The sequence below is a fragment of the Nerophis ophidion genome, linkage group LG17 (genome assembly GCF_033978795.1).
Source record: "Nerophis ophidion isolate RoL-2023_Sa linkage group LG17, RoL_Noph_v1.0, whole genome shotgun sequence".
NCBI classification, from domain to species: Eukaryota; Metazoa; Chordata; class Actinopteri; order Syngnathiformes; family Syngnathidae; genus Nerophis; species Nerophis ophidion.
In genome coordinates this window covers 36,888,086-36,900,615 of record NC_084627.1, presented here as the reverse complement: position 1 = coordinate 36,900,615, position 12,530 = coordinate 36,888,086, and the positions used below count along the sequence as shown (strand labels likewise).

At 42.3% G+C, this 12,530-nt stretch overlaps 1 protein-coding gene across 1 annotated transcript in view; it reads right to left on the bottom strand.

Moving 5' to 3' along the window:
- The window catches only part of LOC133536390 (long-chain fatty acid transport protein 6), a 37,729-nt gene extending 25,199 nt beyond the window's left edge, over nucleotides 1-12,530 (bottom strand). Inside the window, exons 1-3 of the mRNA XM_061876881.1 lie at nucleotides 11,954-12,530; nucleotides 5,402-5,605; nucleotides 1,249-1,407 (exon numbers count right to left, since the gene is read on the bottom strand). Coding sequence (XP_061732865.1) covers nucleotides 1,249-1,407; nucleotides 5,402-5,605; nucleotides 11,954-12,425 — 835 coding nt within the window. The 5' untranslated portion in view covers nucleotides 12,426-12,530. The remainder of the gene's footprint in view (nucleotides 1-1,248; nucleotides 1,408-5,401; nucleotides 5,606-11,953) is intronic.

Here is a 12,530-nt window from a genome sequence, read left to right as displayed (position 1 = left end):
TTATTCAGTATTATAATTTTTATTATTATGCAAAATTTTAAATCTCTAGATCAACATTATAAAAAAAATGGAAAAAACACAAAATATGCAATATTTTCACCCAATAACTTTTGAGGTGGAATATTTTAGATTATATAATAATTGGAGCATAAAGTTTGGATTTTGATTAATTATTATTATTATTTTTTTTAAATATTTTTTTGAGGGCTTCACGGTGGCAGAGGGGTTAGTGCGTCTGCCTCACAATACAAGTTCCTGCAGTCCTGGGTTCAAAACCAGGCTCGGGATCTTTCTGTGTGGAGTTTGTATGTTCTCCCCGTGAATGCGTGGGTTCCCTCCGGGTACTCCGGCTTCCTCCCACTTCCAAAGACATGCACCTGGGGATAGGTTGATTGGCAACACTAAATTGGCCCTAGTGTGTGAATGTGAGTGTGAATGTTGTCTGTCTATCTGTGTTGGCCCTGCGATGAGGTGGCGACTTGTCCAGGGTGTACCCCGCCTTCCGCCCGATTGTAGCAGAGATAGGCGCCAGCGCCCCCTGCAACCCCAAAAGGGAATAAGCGGTAGAAGATGGATGGATGGATTGATTATTTTTTGAGCAATGACACTTATAAACAAATCACAGTAAAATAATTGGGGATCCAAAAGTGTCCTACTTATTAAATTGTGAAAAAATTAATTATAAATTTTTTTACTTTTAGCACAATAATCTCGAGATCAACTTCAGATATATCCGTCAATTTTAAGTTTTATTGTTGTTTATGTTTTGTTTGTTTGTTTTAGGCCCTTCTTTAAAAATAAACAGCTCATTTTTTTATATGGCAAAACACAAAATATGCAACTTTTTCCCCAAAAACTATCTCAAAGTGGAATATTTAATGTGACGTAATCGGAGCCTTGAATAGGTCAATAATTCAAAATGACATGATTTTGATTCATTATTATTTTTTAAGGAAAGAAACAGCCTGCATGGTAGCGTTGTGTTACAAGAGTAGGCATTGCAACAATTTCGTGTTACATTTCACCTGTTTGCGCTTTTATACCAGTTTTTATGTTTTTAATTTTTTTCAATTGTTTTCTTAAAATGTGCCGTGGGCCATTAAAAAATGACCCGCGGGCCACAAAAGGCCCCCGGGCCGCACTTTGGATACCCCTGAGTTATTAAGTCAACTACAGACAAAAAAATGCAATTAATCCCAATTAAATATTGTATTTGTTTAACATCCCGAGAAAAATACATTATCTTACCGAGCTGTATTGCTCCTCCAATCCCTAACAGGGAAGCAGACATGTGGTAAAGAGGAAGGGTGATGTAGATGATGTCATCAGATGTAACCCCGCACATGTGAAAAAATGCCATACTCATGATGGCTTTAAGATGACTCACACGGGCTGCCTTTGGGAGACCTGTAGAATAGACGACACAAATTACTGCTCATTTATACTGTATAAATGGTTACTTGATGAGACTTACTTAGCATATGGTTCTAGTTGCAAAATATTAAAATGTACCTTGTGTCTTTAAAAAAAAAAAAGTTATTTAATTAATGAGGTCATAAAACATCATTGTCAAATTTAAAATTACTAGTTAAAGTCACATAAAGGGGTCATATCATGCAAAACCTAATTTTCTAGCCTGTTGGTAGCTGTTTTTGTGTATTTGGGTTACCCATAAGTGCCGATAATGTAGTTTCAAACCATGCAGGCATTGAGGCGATACTCATAAAATAACTCTGCCTTGTTTTAAAAAAGCCATTTGAGATTTACCCCGACTTGGACCTTTACCTACCTGTGATGTCAGTGGATACATGGCAGAGGTTTTATCTGCAGGAATATAGTATGGTGGCCAGACAGAAGCCATTTCTTGGTAAAAGTTTGCCAAAATGCACTTGAAAGTGTCATGCCTGTAAAACCGTTTTATGTTTGATCATGTTATGTTTTGTTTTGGACTCTTGTTTCCCGTTTTGCACTTCCTGGTTTTGTTTGTTGCCATAGATACTCGTTAGTTTCCACCTGGTCTCCAAGTCACGCCCCTGCCCTCAGCCCCACACCTGTTTCTCATCACCATAGCCACTATTTAAATTATTAGCTTTCTGTTTCTTGGTCTGGGAACTTTGCATTCTACTTGCTGCTTATGCTGTACCTGCTTGCGACATGCTGCTCCTACCTTCATGCCATGCTATTCGGTTTTGTCCACATCAAGTAAGTTTTAGTTATTTAAGCCGTTGTGCTAGTTTTGTTTATAGTTCATTATTCATGCCATCGAGCAAGTGTTTTTGTTTCATGTTTGTATTTTTTAGCCTAGTATTCGTACCTCCTTGAGAGCACCCTTTGTTTGCTTTTTTTTATTATAGTATATAAATAAATTAAATATGTACCTGAATTCAAGCCTGGCTTGTCCCAAATTCCCTCTGCATCGAAGAAGCAAAACTAATCCAATTCAAAGTCCTGACAGAAAGACCCTCAGAGCATGAGAAACAAAATTATTCGGTCTGATGAGACAACGATTGAACTCTTTGGCGTGAATGCCAGCCATCATGTTTGGAGGAAACCAAGCACAGTTAATCACCAGGCCAATACCATCCCTACACTGAAGCATGGTGGTGGCATCATCATGCTGTAGGATGTTTTCTTGGCGGCAGGAACTGGGAGACTCGTCAGGATAGAGAGAAAAATAAATGCACCAATGTACAGAAACAGGTTGGATGACAACCAATGCTTCTGATCCAACCTGATGGAATTTGAGAGGTGCTGCGAAGAGGAATGGGCGAAACTGCCCGAAGGCAAGCTTGTGGCATTGTATTCAAAAAGACCTGAGGCTGTAATTTCTGCAAAAGGTGCATCAACAAAGTATTGCGCAAAGGCTGTGAATAATTATGTACATGTGATTTTTTTTCTACATTTGCAAAACTCATTGCATTTCTGCGTGGAATGTAGTTCGGCTGGTATTTGTGTTGGGGGGGTTGGTCATTTTAATAGTCTCAAAATGAAGCGATTGTCTTACTGATGTCTCCACCCATTCAACATGTGCAGAAGTAGAGTTATATACTGTTGAGTTTGTTGCTTTAAAACGAGACTAGCAAAAACAAAAGTAAGGTATGGAGTGTCCTGTGTCAATGTAACAATAAAAGAAAGGATCCAGTTGTCGTCTTAACGAGCCGTTTTATTCTCGACATTACAGCTACTCCAAGTGCTAACTGCCAGCTTCAAACACATACACAGAATGTTGCAACATGAAGACGTGCTGCAACCCGTACATAATCACAACAGCACAGAACAGCTCCATTTCAAAAAGAGAGGTAAAACAAAAGTAATTAAAAGGAAAAAAATGATAAATAAATACCGTGAAAACGTCGGACAAGCAAATATGCATGTTTGATAACAGTGGAAGTCACTGCTTATTCAGCCCCTGCAGTGAGCGAAATCGTTCAAAAGATGGAGTCATAGCACAAATTAGGGCTGGGCGATATACTCCATCCATTTTCTACCGCTTATTCCCTTTCGGGGTCGCGGGGGGCGCTGGCGCCTATCTCAGCTACAATCGGGCGGAAGGCGGGGTACACCCTGGACAAGTCTGATATACTCAATACATTGCGGGTTTGTCTCTGTGCGATATAGAAAATGACTATATCGTGATATTCAAGTACACGTTCTCACACAGTTGCTTTTAGATGCGGCCATTACACTTCTGGCTCTCCTTCTCACTGAGACATAAAACAAGCGCACCTTCTTACATTCGTCACATACTGTCACGCTCACCCTCACAGAGCGGAGAGGTAGCGGCATGGTAACATTATCAATCAATCAATGTTTATTTATATAGCCCTGAATCACAAGTGCCTCAAAGGGCTGCACAAACCACAACGACATCCTCGGTAGGGCCCACATAAGGGCAAGGAAAAACTCACCCCAGTGGGACGTCAACCGTGATGACTATGAGAAACCTTGGAGAGGACCACACATGTGGGCAACCCCCCCCCCCCCCCCCCCTCTAAGGGCACCGAAAGCAATGGATGTCGAGCGGATCTAACATGATATTGTGAAAGTCCAATCCATAGTGGATCTAACGTAACCGTGAGAATCAAGTCCAACGTGGATCCAATATAGTAGCGAGAGTCCCATCCAAAGTGGAGCCAGCAGGAAACCATCCCAAGCAGAGGCAAATCAGCAGCGCAGAGATGTCCCCAACCGATACATAGGCGAGCGGTTCATCTTGGGTCCTGACTCTGGACGAGCGGTCCATCCTGGGACACGATTTTGGACAGCCAGTACTTCATCCATGGCAACCGGACCGGACCCCCTCCACAAAGGAGGGGGGGGACATAGGAGAAAAAGAAAAGAAACGGCAGATCAACTAGTCTAAAAAGGGGGTTCATTTGAAGGCTAGAGTAGAGACTTGAATGCTTCTACTGAGGTAGCAGCTCGAACTGTTACCGGGAGGGAATTCCAGAGTACTGGAGCCCGAACAGAAAAGACTCTATAGCCCGCAGACTTTTTTTGGGCTCTGGGAATCACTAATAAGCCGGAGTCCTTTGAACGCAGATTTTTTGCCAGGACATATGGTACAATACAATCGGCAAGATAGGATGGAACGAGACCGTGTAGTATTTTATATGTAAGTAGTAAAACCTTAAAGTCACATCTTAAGTGCACAGGAAGCCAGTGCAGGTGAGCCAGTACAGGCGTAATATGATCAAACTTTCTTGTTCTTGTCAAAAGTCTAGCAGCCGCATTTTGTACCAACTGTAATCTTTTAATGCTAGACATGGGGAGACCCGAAAATATCGTTAATATGAGGCTAAGGCAAAAAATTGAGGCATATATCGGGTATCGTTATATGGCCTAAAAATATCGAGATTTTAATAAAAGGCCATATTGCCCAGCCCTTAGCACGAATAATAAGACCTTTCCCTTCATGTTAGGTTCTGCGCACGTCGAAGTAAAGTTTTTCCGATTTCAGGTGTGATGCATGAAAATGCACGTCATGATAAGATCATTTTTTTCAGGGCCCATGTACACAGTAACATTCTAATCTGAATGATGATCAGATTAAATAAATGTTGTTCATGTACATGTGGCTAGTTAAGCATAAGAAACACAAAACATGCAAAATAGTAGGTTTTCTAACAGTATGTCAATTTATTTTATTATTTTAAAAAAAACTTAGTCAAGAGATTTTAGTGTTTGTTTAAGTACTTTTTGTGCACATTCAACATTACTGCGATGAGAATAATATCCGTGATGATTTTGGTCACAATAATCGTGTTATGACATTTTCATATCCTTTCATCCCTAGGAAACCATAAGAATGTGTTTTGGATGTAGATTAAAAATCATAATACGACCCCTTTAAAATGTACTAGGATACATTTGGGAAGGAGATAAAAGGCCAATGCAATACCTGTTGTGCCTGAAGTAAATATGAAGAGGAAGTTGGACATAATATCAACTTTGGGTAGCCCATTTTGGTTTTCTGATGAGCTGTTTTCCATCTTGTCCAGTAAACTGACGAAACCCTCTGAAGGTGCCGACTCATGTGCCAAAAACACAATCGTATTGTCCTCCTTGAGGTCAGGAAGCACATCTTCCACCAAATGAACCAGACCTGGATGAAAAGACACAATGAGTCACCTCACTACTACAAACCCTGTTTCCATATGAGTTGGGAAATTGTGTTACATGTAAATATAAACAGAATACGATGATTTGCAAATAATTTGCAACCCATATTCAGTTGAATATGCTACAAAGACAACATATTTGAGGTTCAAAGTGATAAACTTTTTTTGTGTGCAAATAATCATTAATTTTAGAATTAGATGCCAGCAACACGTGACAAAGAAGTAGGGAAAGGTGGCAATACATACTGATAAAGTTGAGGAATGCTGATCAAACACTTATATGGAACATCCCACAGGTGTGCAGGCTAATTGGGAACAGGTGGGTGTCATGATTGGGTATAAAAGCAGCTTCCACGAAATGCTAAGTAATTCACAAACAAGGATGGGGTGAGGGTCACCACTTTGTAAGCAAATTGTCAAACAGTTTTAGAACAACAATTCTCAACGAGCTATTGCAAGGAATTTAGGGATCATCAAAAAGTTCAGAGAATCTGGAGAAATCACTGCACGTAAGCGATGATATTACGGACTTTTGATCCCTCAGGCAGTACTGCATCAAAACCGACATCAGTGTGTAAAGGATATCACCACATTGGCACAGGAACACTTCATAAAACCACTGTCAGTAACTACAATAGGTCACTACATCTGTAAGTGCAATTTAAAACTCTACTATGCAAAGCAAAACCCAGTTATCAACAATATCCTGAAACGTCGCCGGCTTTGCTGAGCCCGAGCCCACCTAAGATGGACTGATGCAAAGTGGAAAAGTGTTCTGTGGTCTGACGAGTCCACATTTCAAGTTATATTTGGAAACAGAGGATGTGGTGTCCTCCAGAATAAAGAGGAAATAACCATTCGGATTGTTATAGGCGCAAAGTTCAAAAGCCAGCATCTGGGATGGTATGGGGGTGTATTAGTGCCCAAGGCATGGGTAACTTACACATCTGTGAAGGCACCATTAATGCTGAAAGGTCCATACAGGCTTTGGAGCAACATATGTTGTCATCCAAGCAACGTTATCATGGCCGCCCCTGCTTATTTCAGCAAGACAAGTGTTACAACAGCGTGGCTTCGTAAAAAAAAAGAGTGCGTGTACTTTCCTGGTCCGCCTGCAGTCCAGACCTGTCTCCCATCGAAAATGTGTGGCGCATTATGAAGCGTAAAATACGACAGCGGAGACCCCGAACTGTTGAACGACTGAAGCTCTACATAAAACAAGGATGGGAAAGAATTCCACTTTCAAAGCTTCAACAATTATTTTCTTCAGTTCCCAAACGTTTATTGAGTGTTGTTAAAAGAAAAGGTGGTGTAACACAGTGGTGAACATGTCCTTTCCCAACTAGTTTGGCACGTGTTGCAGCCATGAAATTCTAAGTTAATTATTATTTGCAAAAAAAAAATTAACTTTATGATTTTGAACATCAAATATATTGTCTTTGTAGTGCATTCAATTGAATATGGGTTGAAAATGATTTGCAAATCATTGTATTCTGTTTATATTTACATCTAACACAATTTCCCAACTCATATGGAAACGGGTTTTGTACACAAAGATCCAACATTGTGAGAACTACACAACATGCACAATTATTTTATCAAAATTGTTCTCATTAAATGTTCAGGGCTATTCATTGATCCAACTTGTTAAGAAATGACTACGAAGGACATTCTTTTTTAAACTGCAAACTCAAATGTTTAACAAAGGAAAAGCCACTTTTGTTTTTGGCATATATATGATTATGCACATGTACGGATAGGTTTGCCGAACATTGCAGCCATGTCAGTGGTTCCCATACATTTGTCTGTGGCAGCCTTCCACAAATTAGATTTGTTTGCTACCTGTTATTCCCTTGCTCAAAAACACATCATAAGGGGACATTTCTGCAAATGCAGTGTGTCGTTAAAACTCTGCATAGTAGATGACTTTGTAACTCAGCTGCTGTATTTATCAAGTATGCAGACCCATTCAGATTGTACTTTATTTAAATGTTTTTAAAGCAATAAGTAAATAATTTGGCAATACATTGTTCTCTTGCTGCTTTTTGGTTCACTTACCATAGTTTCAGTGCATCACAGATTTTAAAGTACGAATAATTACATTGAAATTTCGGAATCCGTTTAAGTTTTAATGTTAAAAGTACATAAGTTTTAGAGCACAGTTGTCAAACTCAAGGCCAAGGAGCTGGTCGTTGACTTTGGGAGGTCGAGTCCAAGGTCACAACCTATTGTGATCGAGGGAGTCGAGGTACAGACTGTGGACTGATTCAAGTACCTCAGGGTTTGGGTGGACAATAAGCTGGACTGGACTGTTAACACGGACCACCTGTACAAGAACGGACCGAGCAGGCTCTACTTCCTCAGGAGACTGCGCTCCTTCAACATTTGCAAAAAACTCCTGTGGATGTAAAACCAGTCTGTGGTTGCCAGTGTTCTGTAGTGTGCTGGGGGGCAGTACATCTAAGAAGGACAGCTCCAGACTGGAGAAACCGATCAAGCGGACCTGTTCTACAATCGGAATAAAACTGGACTCACCGGTGACAGTGGCAGAGAAGAGGACTGTGGACAAACTAGTGAGCATCCTGGATGATGCCAGTAACCCTCTGCATAGTGTTATCAGTAGCCAGAGGAGCCTGTTCAGTGCTAGACTGCTTCATCCCAAGTGCAGGACTAAGAGACTCAAGAACTCCTTTGTCCACACGCCATTAGACTGTACAACTCCTCTCTGGGACGAGGGACCCGGGGGGTATTAGGATGACAGGGGATGCAAAACATTAACAGTGCAATACGTTTTTCATAACATGGTCACTACTGCCTACTTTGTCTTGTTATATTCTTATTTTACTATTATATTGTTATTCCCATTGTTTTTATTCTTTTTGTAATATTTCTCTATTTTGTTTCCATTTAAACCCCCATTATTTACTTTTTACTTTTTTTCTTTAAATTGATCTCAACTCTGTACACTGCTGCTGGAATTTTAATTTTCCTGAAGGAACTCTCCTGAAGGAATCAATAAAGTACTATCTATCTATCTATCTAGTGTTATCAGTAGCCAGAGGAGCCTGTTCAGTGCTAGACTGCTTCATCCCAAGTGCAGGACTAATAGACTCAAAAACTCCTTGGTCCCACACGCCATTAGACTTTACAACTCCTCTTTGGGGAGAGGAGCGGGGATGCAAAACAATAACAGTGCAATCCTTTTTCATAACATGGTCTCAACTGCCTAGTTTCTCTTGTTATACCTGTTATATTCTTATTTTACTGTTATATTTTTATTCCCATTGTTGCTTTTTATTTTTATTGTAATTTTTTTCCATTTATACCCCCATTATTTACTTTTTAAATTGACCTCAACTCTGTACACTGCTGCTGGAATTGTAATTTTCCTGAAGGAATCAATAAAGTACTATATATCTATCTATCTACTATTAAACTTTCTTATTAAGGTGGGGCCGCAAACAAATGTCCCGAGGACCGTAAGAAAACCCTTGTCTCCATGGCAACCTAGCTTGCCGCTTTTCCACCAACGCAGAGGTAGGCAACCCAGAATGTTGAAAGAGCCATTTTGGACCCAAATAACACAACGCTGTCAAGCGTCATTCATATAAAACTTGCGGGTCGCACTACTATTAAACTTTCATATTAAGGTGGGGGCCGCAAAATAACGTCTTGCGCGCCGTAAGAAAACCCTTGTCTCCATGGCAACGTCACTTGCCGCTTTTCCACTAACGCAGGGGTAGGCAACCCAGAACGTTGAAAAAGCCATTTTGGACCCAAATAACACAACACTGTCAAGCGTCTTTCAGATAGAACTCGCGGGTCGCACTAACATTAAACTTTCATATTAAGGTGGGGGCCTCAAAATAATGTGTCGCAGGCCGTAAGAAAACCCTTGTCTCCATGGCAACCTAGCTTGCCGCTTTTCCACTAAAGCAGGGGTAGGCAACCCAGAACGTTGAAAAAGCCATCTTGGACCCAAATAACACAACGCTGTCAAGCGTCATTCATATAGAACTCGCGGGTCGCACTAACATTAAACTCTCATATTAAGGTGGGGGCCGCAAAATAATGTGTCGCGGGCCGTAAGAAAACCCTTATATCCATGGCAACGTCACTTGCCGCTTTTCCACCAACGCAGAGGTAGGCAACGCAGAACGTTGAAAGAGCCATTTTGGACCCAAATAACACAACGCTGTCAAGCGCCATTCATATAAAACTTGTGGGTCGCACTAACATTAAACTTTCATATTAAGGTGGGGGCAGCAAAATAACGTCTCGCGGGCCGTAAGAAAACCCTTGTCTGCATGGCAACGTCACTTGCCGGTTTTCCACTAACGCAGGGGTAGGCAACCCAGAACGTTGAAAGAGCCATTTCGGACCCAAATAACACAACGCTGTCAAGCGTCATTCATATAGAACTCGCGGATCGCACTAACATTAAACTTTCATATTAAGGTGGGGGCCGCCAAATAATGTGTCGCGGGCCGTAAGAAAACCCTTGTCTGCATGGCAACGTCACTTGCCGCTTTTCCACCAACGCAGAGGTAGGCAACCCAGAATGTTGAAAGAGCCATTTCGGACCCAAATAACACAACGCTGTCAAGCGCCATTCATATAAAACTTGCGGGTCGCACTACTATTAAACTTTCATATTAAGGTGGGGGCCGCAAAATAACGTCTTGCGGGCCGTAAGAAAACCCTTGTCTCCATGGCAACGTCACTTGCCGCTTTTCCACTAACGCAGGGGTAGGCAACCCAGAACGTTGAAAGAGCCATTTTGGACCCAAATAACACAACGCTGTCAAGCGTCATTCATATAGAACTCGCGGGTCGCACTAACATTAAACTTTCATATTAAGGTGGGGGCCGCAAAGTAATGTGTCGCGGGCCGTAAGAAAACCCTTATATCCATGGCAACGTCACTTGCCGCTTTTCCACCAACGCAGAGGTAGGCAACCCAGAATGTTGAAAGAGCCATTTCGGACCCAAATAACACAACGCTGTCAAGCGCCATTCATATTAAACTTCTGGGTCGCACTAACATTAAACTTTCATATTAAGGTGGGGGCCGCAAAGTAATGTGTCGCGGGCCGTAAGAAAACCCTTATATCCATGGCAACGTCACTTGCCGCTTTTCCACCAACGCAGAGGTAGGCAACCCAGAATGTTGAAAGAGCCATTTCGGACCCAAATAACACAACGCTGTCAAGCGCCATTCATATAAAACTTGCGGGTCGCAGTACTATTAAACTTTCATATTAAGGTGGGGGCCGCAAAATAACGTCTTGCGGGCCGTAAGAAAACCCTTGTCTCCATGGCAACGTCACTTGCCGCTTTTCCACTAACGCAGGGGTAGGCAACCCAGAACGTTGAAAGAGCCATTTTGGACCCAAATAACACAACGCTGTCAAGCGTCATTCATATAGAACTCGCGGGTCGCACTAACATTAAACTTTCATATTAAGGTGGGGGCCGCAAAGTAATGTGTCGCGGGCCGTAAGAAAACCCTTATATCCATGGCAACGTCACTTGCCGCTTTTCCACCAACGCAGAGGTAGGCAACCCAGAATGTTGAAAGAGCCATTTCGGACCCAAATAACACAACGCTGTCAAGCGCCATTCATATTAAACTTCTGGGTCGCACTAACATTAAACTTTCATATTAAGGTGGGGGCCGCAAAGTAATGTGTCGCGGGCCGTAAGAAAACCCTTATATCCATGGCAACGTCACTTGCCGCTTTTCCACCAACGCAGAGGTAGGCAACCCAGAATGTTGAAAGAGCCATTTCGGACCCAAATAACACAACGCTGTCAAGCGCCATTCATATAAAACTTGCGGGTCGCAGTACTATTAAACTTTCATATTAAGGTGGGGGCCGCAAAATAACGTCTTGCGGGCCGTAAGAAAACCCTTGTCTCCATGGCAACGTCACTTGCCGCTTTTCCACTAACGCAGGGGTAGGCAACCCAGAACGTTGAAAGAGCCATTTTGGACCCAAATAACACAACGCTGTCAAGCGCCATTCATATAAAACTTGTGGGTCGCACTAACATTAAACTTTCATATTAAGGTGGGGCCGCAAAATAACGTCTCGCGGGCCGCAAAATAACGTCTCGCGGGCCGCAATTGGCCCGCGGGCTGCGTGTCTGACACCCGTGTGCCAGAAGGTGCCATCCATCCATCCATCAATTTCTACCGCTTATTGCCTTTGGGTTCGCGGGGGGTGCTGGTGTCTATCTTAGCTACAATTGGGCGGAAGGTTGCGTACACCCTGGACCAGTCGGCCCCTCATCGCAGACCAGAAGGTGCAGTAAATGTAAATAAATACCTGTGCCTACGACAAGCGCCTTGGCTTCGCAACTCCTGATGCAGTGCAGCAGAGATTTCGATTTAATGTTGGTGTTGAGAAAGGCGACTTGACAGCCGAGTTTACAAAGTCCAAACCACACGTGAATAAAATCCGGCTCGTTGGCCATCAACACAGCAACAATGTCTCCTCCTTTCAAACAGTTCCGCCCGAACACGTCGGCGAACTGGTTACTTCTCCTGTCCACGTCTCGGTACGTCAACCTCTGGTCTTCGTGGATAATGAAAGTTTTGTCCGGTTTCGTCCTGACTTGTAGAAGAAAAGAGTCCAAATACGTGATTATTCCTCGCTGCGTGCGAGCCAGCAGAGACTTTCTGTACATCCGGAGTTTGAAGTAATATCCCAAATCCGCCCACAGGAAAGGATAAAACATTTTCTGATAGAGCAGAGCAGCCAGCAGCCCCGCTAAAAGGGTAAACGCCGCCGTGAACATTGTTTGAGTAGCTATGATGCTCTTCAAAAAAAAAGACAAAGTTTAGCCGAGAAGTTTTGATGGACGTGGACTCCTCCAACTAGCTTAGTCATCTTGCTAGCTTGA